The sequence below is a fragment of the Oncorhynchus mykiss genome, chromosome 2 (assembly GCF_057628025.1).
Source record: "Oncorhynchus mykiss isolate SJ-2025 chromosome 2, ASM5762802v1, whole genome shotgun sequence".
NCBI lineage: Eukaryota > Metazoa > Chordata > Actinopteri > Salmoniformes > Salmonidae > Oncorhynchus > Oncorhynchus mykiss.
The window spans coordinates 73930763-73950254 of record NC_143023.1 but is presented as its reverse complement, the minus strand read 5'-3'; the positions used below and the strand labels follow the sequence as shown (position 1 = coordinate 73950254).

General features: G+C 44.3%; 1 protein-coding gene across 3 annotated transcripts in view; it reads right to left on the bottom strand.

The window, feature by feature from the left end:
- LOC110495946 (semaphorin-4B) overlaps positions 1 to 19492 on the bottom strand; it is a 102475-nt gene that overhangs the window by 15253 nt on the left and 67730 nt on the right. For all 3 annotated transcript variants that reach the window (XM_021571502.3, XM_021571494.3, XM_021571509.3), the window contains 6 exons: positions 13860 to 14020; positions 11434 to 11496; positions 10750 to 10848; positions 9195 to 9306; positions 8800 to 8916; positions 8300 to 8457 (listed from right to left, as the gene is read on the bottom strand). In XM_021571502.3, coding sequence (XP_021427177.3) covers positions 8300 to 8457; positions 8800 to 8916; positions 9195 to 9306; positions 10750 to 10848; positions 11434 to 11496; positions 13860 to 14020 — 710 coding nt within the window. The remainder of the gene's footprint in view (positions 1 to 8299; positions 8458 to 8799; positions 8917 to 9194; positions 9307 to 10749; positions 10849 to 11433; positions 11497 to 13859; positions 14021 to 19492) is intronic.

The window sequence follows — 19492 nt, the reverse complement described above, 5'->3', positions numbered from 1 at the left end:
GGTGAACAGGCAGTGGCTCGGGTGGTTGTTTTCCTTGATGATCTTTATGGCCTTCCTGTGACATCGGGTGGTGTAGGTGTCCTGGAGGTCAGGTAGTTTGCCCCCGGTGATGCGTTGTGCAGACCTCACTACCCTCTGGAGAGCCTTACGGTTGTGGGCGGAGCAGTTGCCGTACCAGGCGGTGATACAGCCCGACAGGATGCTCTCGATTGTGCATCTGTAGAAGTTTGTGAGTGCTTTTGGTGACAAGCCGAATTTCTTCAGCCTCCTGAGGTTGAAGAGGCGCTGCTGCGCCTTCTTCACAATGCTGTCTGTGTGGGTGGACCAATTCACTTGATGACGAGCTTGGAGGGCACTATGGTGTTAAATGCCGAGCTGTAGTCGATGAACAGCATTCTCACATAGGTATTCCTCTTGTCCAGATGGGTTAGGGCAGTCCAGTGTGCAGTGTGGTTGAGATTGCATTGTCTGTGGACCTATTTGGGCGGTAAGCAAATTGGAGTGGGTCTAGGGTGTCAGGTAGGGTGGAGGTGATATGGTCCTTGACTAGTCTCTCAAAGCACTTCATGATGACGGAAGTGAGTGCTACGGGGCAGTAGTCGTTTAGCTCAGTTACCTTAGCTTTCTTGGGAACAGGAACAATGGTGGCCCTCTTGAAGCATGTGGGAACAACAGACTGGGATAGGGATTGATTGAATATGTCCGTAAACACACCAGCCAGCTGGTCTGCGCATGCTCTGAGGGCGCGGCTGGGGATGCCGTCTGGACCTGCAGCCTTGCGAGGGTTGACACGTTTAAATGTTTTCCTCACGTCGGCTGCAGTGAAGGAGAGTCCGCATGTTTTAGTTGCGGGCCGTGTCAGTGGCACTGTATTGGCCTCAAAGCGGGCAAAAAAGTGATTTACTCTGCCTGGGAGCAAGACATCCTGGTCCGTGAGGGGGCTGGTTTTCTTTTTGTAATCCGTGATTGACTGTAGACCCTGCCACATACCTCTTGTGTCTGAGCCGTTGAATTGAGATTCTACTTTGTCTCTATACTGACGCTTAGCTTGTTTGATTGCCTTGCGGAGGGAATAGTTACACTGTTTGTATTCGGTCATGTTTCCGGTCACCTTGCCCTGATTAAAAGCAGTGGTTCGCGCTTTCAGTTTCACGCGAATGCTGCCATCAATCCACGGTTTCTGGTTTGGGAATGTTTTAATCATTGCTATGGGAACGACATCTTCAACGCACGTTCTAATGAACTCGCTCACCGAATCAGCGTATTCGTCAATGTTGTTGTCTGACGCAATACGAAACATATCCCAGTCCACGTGATGGAAGCAGTCTTGGAGTGTGGAATCAGATTGGTCGGACCAGCGTTGAACAGACCTCAGCGCGGGAGCTTCTTGTTTTAGTTTCTGTCTGTAGGCAGGGATCAACAAAATGGAGTCGTGGTCAGCTTTTCCGAAAGGAGAGCGGGGCAGGGCCTTATATGCGTCGCGGAAGTTAGAATAGCAATGATTCAAGGTTTTTCCAGCCCTGGTTGCGCAATCGATATGCTGATAAAATTTAGGGAGTCTTGTTTTTAGATTCGCCTTGTTAAAATCCCCAGCTACAATGAATGCAGCCTCCGGATAAATGGATTCCAGTTTGCAAAGAGTCAAATAAAGTTCGTTCAGAGCCATCGATGTGTCTGCTTGGGGGGGAATATATACGGCTGTGATTATATTCGAAGAGAATTCCCTTAGTAGATAATGCGGTCGACATTTGATTGTGAGGAATTCTAAATCAGGTGAACAGAAGGACTTGAGTTGTTGTTATGATCACACCACGTCACGTTAACCATGAAGCATACGCCCCGCCCCTCTTCTTACCAGAAATATGTTTGTTTCTGTCTGCGTGATGCGTGGAGAAACCAGCTGGCTGCACCGACTCCGATAGCGTCTCTCCAGTGAGCCATGTTTTCGTGAAGCAAAGAACGTTACAGTCTCTGATGTCCCTCTGGAATGTTACCCTTGCTCGGATTTCATCAACCTTGTTGTCAAGAGACTGGACATTGGCGAGAAGAATGCTAGGGAGTGGTGCACGATGTGCCCGTCTCCGGAGTCTGACCAGAAGACCGCTCCGTTTCCCCCTTTTATGAAGGGGGCTAACAGCTCCGCACCGATCGCAGCAACTGGCCCAAGCCCCGCCTCTCCTTCACCAAAATCCAGACAGCTGATGTTCTGAAAGAGCTGCAGAATCTGGACCCCTATAAATCAGCTAGGTTTGAAAATCTGGACACTCTCTTCTTAAAATCATCCACCGGCATTGTCTTAACCCCTATTACTAGTTTGTTCAACCTCTCTTTCGTATCGTCTGAGATTCCTAAAGATTGGAAAGTGGCCGCGGTCATCCCCCTCTTCAAAGGGGGAGACACTCTAGACCCAAACTGTTACAGACCTATATCCATCCTGCCCTGCCTTTCTAAAGTCTTCGAAAGCCAAGTGAACAAACAGATCACCGACCATTTCGAATCCCACCGAACCTTCTCCGCTATGCAATCAAGTTTCCGAGCTGATCATGGGTGCACCTCACTCAAGGTCCTAAATGATATTATAGCCACCATCAATTAAAAACAGTACCGTGCAGCCGTCTTCATCAACCTGGCCAAAGTTTTCGACTCTGTCAATCACTGTATTCTTATCGGCAGACTCAACAGCCTTGGTTTCTCTAATGACTGCCTCGCCTGGTTCACTAACTACTTCTCAGATAGAGTTCAGTGTCAAATCGGAGGGCCTGTTGTCCGGACCTCTGGCAGTCTCTATGGGGCTGCCACAGGGTTCAATTCTCGGGCCAACTCTTTTCTCTGTATATATCAATGATGTTGCTCTTGCTGCGGGTGATTCTTTGATCCACCTCTATGCAGACGACACCATTCTCTATACATCTAGCCCTTCTTTGGACACTGTGTTAACAATCCTCCAAATGAGCTTCGATGCCATACAACACTCCTTTCGTGGCCTCCAACTGCTCTTAAACGCTAGTAAAACTAAATGCATGCTCTTCAACCAATAGCTGCCCGCACCCGCCCACCTAGCATCACTACTACTCCTGACGGTTCTGACTTAGAATATGTGGACAACTATAAATACCTAGGTTTCTGGGTTAGACTGTAAACTCTCCTTCCAGACTCATATTAATCATCTCCAATTCAAAATTAAATCTAGAATTGGCTTCCTATTTCGCAACAAAGCCTCCTTCACTCATGATGCTGGACATACCCTCGTAAAACTGAATATCATGCCGATCCTTGACTTCGGCGATGTCATTTACAAAATAGCCTCAAACACTCTACTCAGCAAATTGGATGCAGTCTATCACAGTGCAATCCGTTTTGTCCACCTTTCCTTCCAGTTCTCTGCTGCCAATGACTGGAACGAATTGCAAAAATCACTGAAGTTGGAGACTCATATCTTCCTCATTAACTTCAAGCATCGGCTGTCAGAGCAACTTACCGATCGCTGCAGCTCTACACAGCCAATCTGTAAATAGCCCATCCAACCTACTACCTACCTCATCCCAAAATGTGTTTTTCTGCTCTTTTGCACACCAGTATCTCTACTTGCACATCCTCATCTGCACATCTATCACTCCAGTGTTAATTGCTCAATTGTAATTACTTCGCGACTATGGCCTATTTACTGCCTTACCTCCTTACTTAATTTGCACACAATGTATACAGATTTTCTATTGTGTTATTGACTGTACGTTTGTTTATCCCATGTGTAACTTTGTGTTGTTGTTGTTTTTGTCGCACTGCTTTGCTTTATTTTGGACAGGTCGCAGTTGTAAATGAGAACTTGGTTTCAACTGGCCTACATGGTTAAATAAAGGTTAAATTACCTAACTGGTTAAATAAAGGTTAAATTACCTACCTGGTTAAATAAAGGTAAAATTACCTACCTGGATAAATAAAGGTTAAATTACCTACCTGGTTAAATAAAGGTTAAATTACCTACCTGGTTAAATAAAGGTTAAATTACCTACCTGGTTAAATAAAGGTTAAATTACCTACCTGGTTAAGTAAAGGTTAAATTACCTACCTGGTTAAATAAAGGTAAAATTACCTACCTGGATAAATAAAGGTTAAATTACCTACCTGGTTAAATAAAGGTTAAATTACCTACCTGGTTAAATAAAGGTTAAATAAAATAAATAGTAGGCCTAAGGCAGGGCTTGTGTTTTGAACATATGAAACGTAAAACAAGCCAGTTTTACGCGTCACGAGGTTCAACGGTGTTCACCAAGGTTCTCATCGCTGGTTTCATGATGGGCATGGACACGTAGCTTCCATCATGGAGGGGGTTTTACGCACGGCCAAAAAGGGACCTGCATGGCTAAAATTGTGGGCCTGCCTACGATGCATACATAAAAAGGGAATGTCAGCCCACTGTTTTACTCCTCAAAAATGCTATATTTGAATAAAGCTTTAATGATTATGATTTCTCAGGAGCCAATCCGTTTATCGACAGTCTTGACAAAAATAAGCCAAAGCCCCATATAGACCACTGCGGCACTCGGGAAGCTCCATCTACAACATTTTTAATGCTTAACAATTGCCTTGCACAAAGTATGAAAATACTAAAATACTGTGCAGGATTCTTAAAGAATTTCATTTAAATGTTAATTGTATTTTTGGATCACAGAAACAATGAGAAAATATGGAAAAATAAATCATGAAATGTTTTTTATATAAAGCGGCCAGTGTGATCATCTGCCAGAGAGTCGCCCCAATCGGCCTGAGCCCCAAGTAATACATGTGGGCCAGATAACTCACACCAGAATCAGCCCGATTTCAATCCCCGCATCCTAGCCATAAGTAATACTGCCTAAGGCGGCCCAGACTCGGGCCACATGACGTCGGCCGAGTCCGACTCTCAGCCAAATGCCCCGACTCTCAGCCGGAATCGGCCCAGATCCAAGGTGCTAGTTTGGTAGGCTGCGTTTCGGCTGTCAAAATTCATGGCATAACCAACTGCACTACCGCTAAGACATTCTGTTAAAGGTCCCCAAAGCACACACATCCCTGGGTCACTCATCGCTGCAACTAGCGACTGGAACGAGCTGCAACAAACACTCAAACTGGACAGTTATCTCAATCTCTTCAATCAAAGACTCAATCATGAACACTCTTACTGACAGTTGTGGCTGCTTTGTGTGATGTATTGTGGTCTCTACCTTATTGCCCTTTGTTCTGTCTCTGCCCAATAATGTTTGTACCATGTTTTGTGCTGCTACCATGTTGTGCCTCTGCCATGTTGTGTTGCTACTATGCTATTGTCATGTGGTGTTGCTACCATGCTGTGTTGTCTTCTGTTGCTGCCATGCTATGTTGTTGTCTTAGGTCTCTCTTTATGTAGTGTTGTGTTGTCTTTCTTGCCGTGATGTGTGTTTTGTCCTATATTTATGTTTTATTTATTTTTTATTTTTCATCCCAGCCCTCGTCCCCGCAGGAGGCCTTTTGGTAGGCCGTCATTGTAAATAAGAACTTGCCTAGTTAAATAAAGGTAAAATAAAATAATTAAATCCTTTTTTGGTTGGTCTTAAATATCCCTTTCCTGAAATTAGCACTTTGGGACATGTTTTTAAGGACACACCTCAAATATTTCTACCCCGCCCATCTGAGCGCAAGCGAGCTGATAAAAGACAGGTAAATTGCCGAACCTGGCGTTAGGGCGGAAAAATGCCAGTGCGCCAGTTTTTACATGACAAAATTGCAAACTAATGTGCGTTTGAAACTAGCGTCGCATTAATGCCAGCTGAAAATAGAGCATGAAACATGAAACATTTGGAAAATTCCTTCCAGGATCAGATGATGATGTATGAAACTATCACAACATAACTAATTAGCTGGACACCTAATACGCATCCAACAAGTATTATGCATAATTATTGAAGAACCACGTTAATGACGGTATCGATTTAGGTTTTCAGTATCAAGGTAAGGTGACTCTTTCTGTTGGAAGCATTCCATTTTGCAAGTCATACAATATTTTGTATTTGTGCGCTCATGAAAACAGTTTTCACCCCATAACATAAGGACACACGAAATGTTACGTAGTTACACAGCATTCCTCTATTCAAAAACTGTCTGACAGCTAGATCCAGGATTCTTAAAGGGTTCAAGTTCAATGTCTAATTTAACTGATTCATGCTTAATATAATGACAACTAACACTGCCATAAATGCAAGGTCAGAAAAGTAAGGGTTTATGTCACATGATTTCATCAAGAATCATGACCAACCAAGATAAAGGGTTAAACATAGGTATTAAATCAACTCTTGAATTGTATTGAATATAGCTATGATCCCTCCTTATATCTTAATGTAATGACATGAAAAAATGATTATCATTGGACTCATCAACAGCTGTAACAAGTTGTACATTGTAGGAAATCCTCACTGGTACCCTAGTTTATAGAAAGTCCCTGGTACACTTTCTACAGTTTCACCAACACGTATTGCACGACCCAAACCTAAAGCTTTTAAAGGGGAACTCCCTAACATACACACTATAGTGGCTTGTATGGGGTGAGGATAAGAAAAACCAGGAGCTAAAATACTCTGTACTCGGAGTTCAAACCTACCCTGTGATTGACAGCTGACCTGCCCACCACCACCCTGTGTTTTATTTCAGAGGAGAAGGAAGGATGTGTCCTGCAGCCTCACTCTGACAGTGGCAGACTGACTGGTGTCCATCTGAATGTCACTCAGTGTCAAGACAAACACCTGCAGATAGACAGTTACTGTAGAGAAGCCTTTCAGCTTTCAGCCTGCAGAGCCTGGAATGGATAGGCACCTTGAGTCGTCAAAATTCTATTACTAGGAGCTGTCTCAGCCTGTCTACTACCCGTTTGAAAAATATAAACGAGTAAAAATATCCCTCCATTGGAACTGCTACGTATGGAGCCTCTTAAAGTGCAAAAAAACATTCCTCTGTTTAAATGAGTTTAGTGCCCATGTGGTGAAGGAGGGAATTACATTTAAAAAGCACAGATGCAATTGAAAATGACTTGTGAGCTGGCCCCAAAGCAGAGCTCTATTTCACGTATCCACATGGTTAATATTTTCTAATTAAGTTTGATAATGGGCGTTGGTAGATTCATTACGCTCATTTGCTATATGAAGGATGACAAGGTGCTGTCTGCACGAGCCTTGGGCTCAGTCACACAGCTCCTCCCTTCACTGTGTGTCCCTCACTCTGTCCACTCTGGCAGCACTGCAATGGTACTGCTTATCTCTTTATACAATTAAAAAGCTAAGAAATGCACTGTTGAAAGACACACATCAGCAGCCAGCTTTCCCTGAAGATTGACTGCTGGAAATGCAAAGCCTGGAAGGAAGGGTGGATACTATATAACTGTCATCTAGTATTTCACACTTTCTTTGGATGGATTGGCCATACTACAGCTGTGGTAAAGAAGAGGCCATGACCATGCTGTCAAATTGAGGTTGAGATTCTCGGTCACAGAGAGTAGATGAGGTTCATGTTTAGACTGATTGGAAACCATTCCTTTTAGGTTAAAATACTATAAAATGTAATATTTCAGCTGCTTGTAGTGCATCTATCTAATGAGCAGGTTGACGTTTACTGGGATGAATCTTGTCCTGGAGGTCGAGCTGAGCGATTTCCACTAGATGGGCCAGCGGCAAAGTCAAAATCGGCTATATCGTAAAAATTCATAAAAAATAAAAATCGATTTTTGTTAATTTAATGTTAGGGTTAGCCATAAGGTTAGCAGTGTGGTTAAGGTTCGATTTCATGACTTTGTGGCTGTGCCAGCTAGTGTCTATCCTGCAGAGCTTCCTCCAGTACAACACACCTTTGTCTGCAGGTTGGTGTGGAAAAGGAGAAGCCATTTTAAGTCTGCTGTGAATCCAGGCTGAATGCTAATGATCGCTGAAATGTGATAAGAGTGGAGTGGAGGAGTGGAGGAGTGGAGGAGTGGAGGAGTGGAGGAGTGGAGGAGGAGATGTGGAGAGAAGGGCCCAAACAGAGGGAACTCACAGGAGGAATGGCTTTCTGTAACACAAGCCTGTGTCCCTCCCAGACAAACCTGTGAACAAAACGACTCCCTCCCACCCTTAAATCCCTCACCTCACACACACACATGAACACACCACACAGAAGTACGCACACACACATGAACTGACACACCCTTCTCCCGCTCTGATAGCTTCCAATAAATGGAGTGGAAATGTGTGGCGTTGCTGAGAGCCTTGCTCAAGGGGGAAAGACACTTTAGATAGGCCATCTCCGTTGAAGCGTCACTCACCTTACACACGCGAGCGATGCGCGATACAATGGTGTTGTCAAAGAATTCAAACTCCTTTCCCGCTTCGCTGAAGAAGAAGTAAATCTTATCGTCGTCGCCCACCGGGTTGCCGTTGGGCAGGCTCTCCTGAATGTAGGCAGAGCCCACAAAGGCTGGGTCTGGAGGAACAACGACGTAACCACAGGGTGAAATGTCAACCTAGAACCATGTGTTCTAACATTGGCTGTTACATTCACAACGTCTTTTGGCGATTCAGTAATTTTGTAACAGGAATTCTGATAACTTCTGCATGTTGAAATTGACAAAATACCATGGGAACACATATTTCTTCAGAGCTATGGTCATTTTAATTTATCAAGTCCAGCCTGAGGTCTTCAAATACTGATTGCGTATGTTTAGGGGGAAACTGTTTATCCATGTTTATCAGCGATGTATACAAACATTCGAACATGGCATGAAGCAGCTACAGGAGAGCTAGCTGCCTGAAGACCTGAACTTACCCTGAAGCCAGTTCAAGGAGTTTTCTGTTTTTAGGGCAGCGCCTTGGCCCAGGCTCTTGTAAATAATAGGTTCATTTCCTTGGAAATTACTGACCGTCCCAGCATACAGCTCTCCATCTATAATGCAAGGAAGGATAAGATGAAGACAAACTATATCTGGACCAGGAGACAAGGAGCCTCTGTGTCACTCATAACAAACCCTTGAATCTAAAATCAAAGCGCTGTCGCCTAATATGTTTACAGTACGGAACACACAAGAATGAACTCTTGTAAGATACATTCCAACTTTATCATTGATGAATCTATAATTAAGTATGTCAATGTGTTGTCTATTATGTTTATGTATATATTGTATTGTATACAGTATGTATTGTGTACTCCTATAGTGTACCTACCAGCCATGATGGCAGTGGACTTGTACTCAGGGTTGAAAGGGCAGCGGCCGCGTCCATCCTCTGTCACTATCTCCCCAGTCTGGCTCCTCACCAGAGTGAAGTCAGCTGTGTTCTGGAGAGGACGGAGAGAGAGACTTGAGGAAATATAGGGCTGTAATCTACACTGACCACTGCCTTCTGGCCAGTGTTCTCAACTGCACTATGGCCCAAATGATGGGGAGGGAAACACTGGTTGGTCGCAGCTGGTCCCTTTGGGGTGGTTCAAACCAGGGTTGTTTGGAAACATGGTTGTCACATTGTGTGGTCACAATGCAAAAAGGGCTTGTTACTACCCAATGCTACAGAGACACACTTGATAAACAGTATCTCTATTTAAGTAAATGTTATTATATGATTCCATTTAGAAATTATCTGGTGATGGGGAAGATGAGGAGGGCTGCTTAGAGAAGGGATGGACATGACTGTCTGTATAAAGTACTGTATATCTCTTTGTGTGGGCTGAGACTCAGTGGTTTTGATAAGAAGGGAGACTTGGGAGGAGGAGACGCTCAGGAATTCTGGTTCACAACCTAAAGTTCTGCCAAGAGACTTTCCCTCCTCCCTTAATGTTTTCTCTCCCATACTGAATTATTGCAGAGGGGATTTGAGATGTTCTTTGACTGTCAATATTTCTAAATGGAAATGTCAATGTTATTCTGCATGGCCTCAGAGACCTGCCTGCTCCATCAGCTGAACACATTTAAAGATGCACTTCCTGTTCTAAAACGTCTTCATACAACTCAGAGCCACTCATGCTCACTAAACATCTGTAAGGGGTAAAATTGGAATACACTGATTTGAGGAGAAATAAAATGCTGTCTCCAGGGGGAAATACTATAAAATAGAGAAGAAAAGCTGTACCTTGATTGACAGAGTGAATTACATGACTAATTACATCTTTCTACAGCACACAGGCATGGTGGTTCTCTCTACAGCACACAGGCATGGTGGTTCTCTCTACAGCACACAGGCATGGTGGTTCTCTCTACAGCACACAGGCATGGTGGTTCTCTCTACAGCACACAGGCATGGTGGTTCTCTCTACAGCACACAGGCATGGTGGTTCTCTCTACAACACACAGGCATGGTGGTTCTCTCTACAGCACACAGGCATGGTGGTTCTCTCTACAGCACACAGGCATGGTGGTTCTCTCTACAGCACACAGGCATGGTGGTTCTCTCTACAGCACACAGGCATGGTGGTTCTCTCTACAGCACACAGGCATGGTGGTTCTCTCTACAGCACACAGGCATGGTGGTTCTCTCTACAGCACACAGGCATGGTGGTTCTCTCTACAGCACACAGGCATGGTGGTTCTCTCTACAGCACACAGGCATGGTGGTTCTCTCTACAGCACACAGGCATGGTGGTTCTCTCTACAGCACACAGGCATGGTGGTTCTCTCTATAGCACACAGGCATGGTGGTTCTCTCTACAGCACACAGGCATGGTGGTTCTCTCCACAGCACACAGGCATGGTGGAACTGTATGCTAAGAAATCAAACACACACTTACTATGTATGCACAGATTGGACTGAAGGCGTAGGTTCCACACACGTATAGATGGGTACTGTTCACACGCAGTAAAATCTTGATGTAATTGAAGCAATCAGTCTGCATTAAAGACACAGAGAGGAGAGGAGAGGAGAGAGCATCATTAATATGACTCAGAGGTTCCCACAAACCATTCTGGAGGGAAAGTTCCTCAAGTTGAGTGGAGTAGCTCATTGGGTGACCCTCCAAGCATATTTCCACATTACCAGAATTAATTGCTTTCAAATAGCCTGGGATGCCTGTTGCTAGCAGTGTCCCAAATGTCTGAGTGACTGTCTCCCACAGAACACTGATTAGTGTCTTCTTCAAGATCCTGGTCTATGAGCCTTTGTCCCCCAACCCATCAATCAAACCAGGAATCAATCATACAATATTGCCATCTGATAATATACTGTACTTCCCACAGTATTGAGGTTTCTCTACAATCACAGAGGGGTTGCTTAGATGGGATGCATAGCAATTTGTCTGGCTATAAAAAATGTACACAGGCCATCACTACTGAATGGAAATGTACAACTTCAATGGAAACTTCCATTGCTACTGGCAGTTCATTTTCAGTACTACGGCACAAAACGAGCTTGAGAACTGGCATGGAAGTGTAAACATTGCCACTTTAGTTCCACAAATACAGCGCAATGTACTCACCTGTAGGTCTTTGCCCTTGAAACTGCACTCATCTCTCTTCCTCTCATGAGTGCTCCATGTCAGCTAGAGGAGAGGGGAAGTGTCAACATACATTACAAAGACACAGCACAGAGCTGTAAAGAACACAGCTGTGGTCCTCTGTAGCTTAGTTGGTAGAGCATGATGCTTGCAACGTCAGGATAGTGGGTTTGATACCCGGTACTAATCATACGTCAAATCTGCACGCGCATGACTGTAAGCTGCTTTGGATAAAAGCGTCTGCTAAATGGCATATACACATATACATATACAGTTGGGAGAAGAAGTATTTGATAACCTGCAAAATCGCCAGTGTTTCCTACTTACAAGGCATGTAGACGTCTGTCATTTTTATCATAGGTACACTTCAACTGTTAGAGACGGAATCTAAAATAAAAATCCAGAAAATCACATTGTATGATTTTTAAGTAATTAATTTGCATTTTATTGCATGACATAAGTATTTGATCACCTACCAACTAGTAAGAATTCCGGCTCTCACAGACCTGTTAGTTTTGTCTTTAAGAAGCCCTCCTGTTCTCCACTCATTACCTGTATTAACTGCACCTGTTTGAACTCGTTACCTGTATAAAAGACACCTGTCCACACACTCAATCAAACAGACGCCAACCTATCCACAATGGCCAAGACCAGGGAGCTGTGTAAGGACATCAGGGATAAAATTGTAGACCTGCACACGGCTGGGATGGGCTACAGGACAATAGGCAAGCAGCTTGGTGAGACGACAACAACTGTTGACGCAATTATTAGAAAATGGAAGAAGTTCAAGATGACGGTCAATCAGCCTCGGCCTGGGGCTCCATGCAAGATCTCGCCTCGTGGGGCATCAATGATCATGAGGAAGGTGAGGGATCAGCCCAGAACTACACGACAGGACCTGGTCAATGACCTGAAGAGAGCTGGGACCACAGTCTCAAAGAAAACCATTAGTAACACACTACGCCGTCATGGATTAAAATCCTGCAGCGCACGCAAGGTCCCCCTGCTCAAGCCAGCGCATGTCCAGGCCCGTCTGAAGTTTGCCAATGACCATCTGGATGATCCAGAGGAGGAATGGGAGAAGGTCATGTGGTCTGATGAGACAAAAATATAGATTTTTGGTCTAAACTCCACTCGCCGTGTTTGGAGGAAGAAGAAGGATGAGTACAACCCCAAGCACACCATCCTAACTGTGAAGCATGGAGGTGGAAACATTCTTTGGGGATGCTTTTCTGCAAAGGGGACAGGACGACTGCACCGTATTGAGGGGAGGATGGATGGGGCCATGTAGCGCGAGATCTTGGCCAACAACCTCCTTCCCTCAGTAAGAACATTGACGATGGGTCGTGGCTGGGTCTTCCAGCATGACAGCGCCCCGAAACACACAGCCAGGGCAACTAAGGAGTGGCTCCGTAAGAAGCATCTCAAGGTCCTGGAGTGGCCTAGCCAGTCTCCAGACCTGAACCCAATAGAAAATCTTTGGAGGGAGCTGAAAGTCCGTATTGCCCAGTAACAGCCCCGAAACCTGAAGGATCTGGAGAAGGTCTGTATGGAGGAGTGGGCCAAAATCCCTGCTGCAGTGTGTGCAAACCTGGTCAAGAACTACAAGAAACGTATGATCTCTGTAATTACAAAGGTTTCTATAACAAATATTAAGTTCTCCTTTTCTGATGTATCAAATACTGATGTCATGCAATAAAATGCAAACTAATTACTTAAAAATCATACAATGGGATTTTCTGGATTTTTGTTTAAGATTCAGCCTCTCACAGTTGAAGTGTACCTATGATAAAAATGACAGACATGCTTTGTAAGTAGGAAAACTTGCAAAATCGTCAGTGTTTCAAATACTTGTTCTCCCCACTGTAGATATATATATTACTGTAGAACATTGTCAAATATGTTATACACCAACCATGTACATTATATAATTCCACACATCCTCACCCTGACTCACGGTTGCTGTTCATGCACACAGAGAAACACCACAATACAACACTGTTGTGAAGTGTATCTGAGAGCCGAGGGTATTACATACCACCTCTAGAAACACGACAAATATGTTTCAATCGTTCAGCTAGGGCCGCTGGGCTGTTGTGTCTACTTTGATTTGCACTATGTTTAGACTTACTGTGGTGAGCTGAGGTGGTGGCCAGGCGGAAGGTCAAGTCCCAAACCACCTCCACTATATGAGGTCATTATTAACAGGTGCCATTCAAATGCCAGGTCGATACTTATTTTATTATGCAGATGGATTATCCGTTTTGAAGCATACTCCCAGATGAAATGTGTTTATTGCACAGAAATAGTATCAATTATGACTATGTCTAATATCCATTACTTCTGAAAAATAGGCTACCTCTTGAATGTCTCTCAAAACACACAGACACACACTCGTGCCCACTTACATTACGTTGTAGCTTGACTCTGCTGATATCAGAGAGGTTGAGGGCGAAGAGCTCCTCTCGTGCTCCAACGTAGAGCATGTTATCTTCCTTACTGAGGAGCAGAGAGGTATAATTGAAGACCCCATCCACAGAGAATCTCTTGGCTGACCTCTCATTTGCATCTGAGGAGAGAAAAAAACAAAGAGGAGAAGAAATATTAACAAACTGAATGTTCTACTGCAATATGAGCCCCTAGAAAGCATTAACAGATTTGCCTGGACAAGAATTTTACATCAAAATGGTAATAATGTCTGTGTTATTTTGTTTGTGTATACAGGTGCTCTCTGCTCCCATGACAACAACATTGTCTGGCCTAGCAGGCTCTCTTTCTGCTGACTCCATCCCTATAGGGGAGCTACAATAGGAGAGATGGACAGAGCCTGGCCTCCTGAGCTCATAATAAGAAATAAAAATGATCCAACCATAGGACTAAAAGCAGCAGCTGGAGGAGTGTGTGTGTGTGCTCAGCCTCCAGTCCTGTCACCCTCTCTCATCACCTCTGGAGAGGGCTGCAGAAAGAGAGCGAAAGCCAGCTCCCTATCTTTCTCGCTATCTTGACACCCCTTCAAAAGCCCACCCTCTGCCTGCAGCCACATGTCACATCATTGACTCCCTCTCTAAGCCGAAAGCTCCATATTCAGCACATTGTTGCACGGTGGAGGTCTTCTGAGCTGGCCAGTCCAACATAAACAACATGGAGAACATTTTGCCATGAAAACATATGGTACTGTATATAAATGCCTACTAAGTGATTCTCTGAAGACATCACTGCCTTACGGATTATGAGTCAACCCAAAGATTTAAATACATTTCAATCAATACATTTGCAGACTCGACATGAACTACTGAGTCTATGCTATACATTCGCAACGCAAGATTTATAGTTTTAGCTTATCAGAGAAGATACAGTAGTCCTACCTCTACCTTTCAATACAGAAACACATTTTAATATTTGATCATATTTGATCAGTATAGTGCTGCTTCATGCTAGTGAGCCATTTCCTTCTCTCTCGCCTCCTTTCCTCCCCTCTCCCCTCCTTTCCTTCCCTTCCCTCTCTCCTCCTTCTCTCCTCTCTTTCCTCAGAGCTTTGGGCAAATGTAACGGTGATTTACCCATGCAAAGACAAATGCTGGAGCTTGAACCAAAACAAGGGCTTAGAGGGATTTCCACAGAGGAGGATATCTATACAATTTCTCTCTTGAGTCAGACCACCACTGTCATATTCTCTGAACACTGCTGAGAGAGACACAATGAGGCGGGTAATTGTGTACCATTAAGGGAATCCATCTGGGTTTAGTAGTGTGAGCATTTATTTTCATAATTTCAGCCAGTCATTAGTCAGGTTTCTATTTCCATTGTATCAAGCTGCAGTGATGAGGTTTGCGTACAGCGTTGTATAGCCTAACAATACTCAACATGTCTGCCCATTCCATAACATTGTGGTCAATATTACAAGGATCTGTGTGCCCAGAAGAAAATGATGTTCATGCATAAGATGGCTTGCATTGATGAATTATCCTCGGAACAAACCAAAATCATTGCTCATAAATCCAAGATAATAATATGGGCCGATCCAAGAAAATGTACCTATAAAAATGTATCACAGATTTCAGCAATTCAACACGTTTCCAGGAAACTGTAGCATATGGAATGTGAGGCTTTTGGAAGAAGAAGTGCAGCTGTGAGGAGAACTGTAAAAAAAAAAAGGGCAACTTTTATTTGAAGAGTGCTAAATAACATCAGTTCATCGGGAACAAAAATTATCAAGACAAAGAAGGACAAATATAACAGATAAAAATATAATGCAATATATAATAAATATATATTGTACTGAAAACCAGTTAGAAGTGGGAGAGACAAAAAGTGTATTTACACTCCAACGACGGGATTAGTGCCTTATTAATCAGAAGAGTCTGTCTGTCTGCCAGAATGTACTGGTGCTGCTGTTAAGGATTCTGTTTAAAGATGCTATTACAATGGCATCGTTTAGCAGCTAAAGATAACTTGATTGCTGATCTCAAAGGGACAAAATATAATTTATAGCTCTAGGACTACAAAAGTGAACTGGAATAGTTGCTGGTCAGTCAGTCTTTCAGTCAGTCTCTAGACCATCTCCCCCAGGTCTCCATTACAGGGCCCTCCACAGACAGACAGGTCCCTCGACAGACAGACAGACAGACAGACAGACAGACAGACAGACCCCTCGACAGACAGACAGACAGACAGACAGACAGGTCCCTCGACAGACAGACAGACAGACAGACAGACAGACAGACAGACAGACAGACAGACAGACAGACAGACAGACAGACAGACACCATAGTCTATTTCAGACAAACTCCACTCCATTGTTGTTAGAGCATCTGAGGTTGACTCCCATGACAACGCAGGCAGCCATGGAAACGCTGTGCTGTAGTGTAATCTGGGAAGAGAAGAGCCCTGACCTGGTTAGTGTTCAGAGGAAGCAGAAGCACTCAAGAGCTGCTAGTGTCTGTTGGAGATGTGGAGAGAGGGGGGTGTCTGCCGTAGCTACAGGGGGAGAGGGTGTTAGGGAGGGCAGGCAAGTGGGAACGTTGTAATGAGTGAAGAGGCACAACATATCATAACTAGTTTACCCTCGCCTTGTCGAGCACCTTACCCCTCCCCTACCCTGCAGTCCTGCCCCCGGCAACCCATAGCAATACACTGCTTTTATCAAAGGGACATCTCATTTAGTCAAACAGCAGAAACCAAGCTAATAGAGGCTTGGTTCAAATAGCAATACACTTTCGTTGGAGAGGAGACATAGCTATCTAGTCTAGGCTAACAACGCGTGCAAAAGCAAAAAATGTGATCATATTACTCCAGTGCTAGCCTCTCTACACTGGCTTCCTGCTAAGGCTAGGGCTGACTTCAAGGTTTTACTGCTAATCTACAAAGCATTACATGGGCTTGCTCCTACCTATCTTTCCGATTTGGTCCTGCGTACATACCTACAGGTATACTACGGTCACAAGACACAGGCCTCCTTACTGTCCCTAGAATTTCTTAGCAGCTGGAGGCAGGGCTTTCTCCTATAGAGCTCCATTTTTATGGAATAGTCTGCCTACCCATGTGAGAGACGCAGACTCGGTCTTGACCTTTAAGTCTTAATTGAAGACTCATCTCTTCAGTAGGTCCTATGATTGAGTGTAGTCTGGCCTAGGAGTGTGAAGGTGAACGGAAAGGCACTGGAGCAACGAACCGCCCTCGCTGTTTCTGCCTGGCCGGTTCCCCTCTCTCCACTGGGATTCTCTGCCTCTAACCCTATTACAGGGGCTGGGTCACTGGCTTATTGGTGCTCTTCCATGCCGTCCCTAGGAGGGTTGTGTCACTTGAGTGGGTTGAGTCACTGATGTCATCTTCCTGTCCGGGTTGGCACGCCCCCCTTGGGTTCGTGCCATGGGGGAGATCTTCGTGGGCTATACTTGGCCTTGTCTCAGGATGGTAAGTTGGTGGTTGAAGATATCCCTCTAGTGGTCTGGGGGCTGTGCCTTGGCAAAGTGGGTTGGGTTATATCTTGCCTGTTTGTCCTGTCCGGGGGTATCGTTGGACGGGGTCACAGTGTCTCCCGACCCCTCCTGTCTCAGCCTCGAGTATTTATGCTGCAATAGTTTGTGTCGGGGGGCTAGGGTCAGTCTGTTATATCTGGAGTATTTCTCCTGTCTTATCCGGTGTCCTGTGTGAATTTAAGTATGCTCCCTCTAATTCTCCCTCTCAGAGGACCTGAACCCTAGGACCATGCCTCAGGACTACCTGGCTCCTTGCTGTCCCCAGTCCACCTGGTCGTGCTGCTGCTCCAACTTCAATCTGTCTCTCTCTGTGTGTGTGTCTCTCTCTCTCTCTCTCTCTCTCTCTCTCTCTCTCTCTCTCTCTCTCTCTCTCTCTCTCTCTCTCTCTCTCTCTCTCTGTGTCTCTCTGTGTGTGTGTCTCTCTGTGTGTGTGTGTGTCTCTCTCTGTGTGTGTGTGTGTTTCTCGCTCTGTGTGTGTGTGTTTCTCTCTCTGTGTGTGTGTGTGTGTGTGTCTCTCTCTCTCTGTGTGTGTGTGTCTCGCTCTCTGTGTGTGTGTGTGTGTGTGTGTCTCTTTGTGTCTGTGTGTCTGTGTGTCTGTGTGTGTGTGTGTGTGTCTCTCTCTCTGCACACCTTGTGTGTGTGTCTGTCTGTCTGTCTGTCTGTCTGTCTGTCTGTCTGTCTCTGTGTGTGTGTGTGTGTGTGTGTCTCTCTCTCTCTCTCGCTCTCTCTGTGTGTGTCTCGTGTGTCTCTCTCTCTGTGTGTGTGTGTGTGTCTCTCTCTCTGTGTGTGTCTCTGTGTGTGTGTGTGTGTGTGTCTCTGTGTGTGTGTGTGTGTGTGTCTCTCTCTGTGTGTGTGTCTCTGTGTGTGTGTCTCTGTGTGTGTGTCTCTGTGTGTGTGTCTCTGTGTGTGTGTCTCTGTGTGTGTGTCTCTCTCTCTCTCTCAAAAGCCAACTGACATTTGCTAATGAGTAGAGGTCGACCGATTATAATTTTTCACCGCCGATACCGATTATTGGAGGACCAAAAAAAGCCGATACCGATTACTCGGACGATTTTTAATTTTTATTTGTAATATTGACAATTACAACAATACTGAATGAACACTTATTTTAACTTAATATAATACATCAATAAAAATCAATTTAGCCTCAAATATATAATGAAACATGTTCAATTTGGTTTAAATAATGCAAAAACAAAGTGTTGGAGAATAAAGTAAAAGTGCATAATGTGCCATGTAAAAAAGCTAACGTTTAAGTTACTTGCTCAGAACATGAGAACATATGAAAGCTGGTGGTTCCGTTTAACATGAGACTTCAATATTCCAAGGTAAGAGGTTTTTAGGTTATAATTAATATAGTATTTATAGGACTATTTCTCTCTCTACCATTTGTAATCCATATACCTTTGACTATTGGATGTTCTTATAGGCACTTTAGTATTGCCAGTGTAACAGTATAGCTTCCATCCCTCTCCTCGCTCCTACCTGGGCTCGAACCAGGAACACATCGACAACAGCCACCTTCGAAGCAGCGTTACCCATCGCTCCTCAAAAGCCGTGGCCCTTGCAGAGCAAGGGGAACAACTACTCCAAGTCTCAGAGTGAATGATGTTTGAAACGCTATTAGCGAGCACCCCGCTAACTAGCTAGCCATTTCACATCGGTTACACCAGCCTAATCTCGGGAGTTGATAGGCTTGAAGTCATAAACAGCTTGAAGCATTGCGAAGAGCTGCTGGCAAAAGGCACAAAAGTGCTGTTTGAATGAATGCTTACGAGTCTGCTGCTGCCTACCACCGCTCAGTCAGACTGCTCTATCAAATATCAAATCATAGACTTAATTATAATATAATAAACACAGAAATACCAGCCTTAGGTCATTAATATGGTCAAATCCGGAAACTATCATTTCAAAAACAAGACGTTTATTATTATTGCATATACTCTGACTCTGCGTGCAATGAACGCAAGAGAAGTGGCACAATTTCACCTGGTTAATATTACCTGCTAATTTCTTGTAGCTAAATATGCAGGTTTAAAAATATGTACTTCTGTGTATTGATT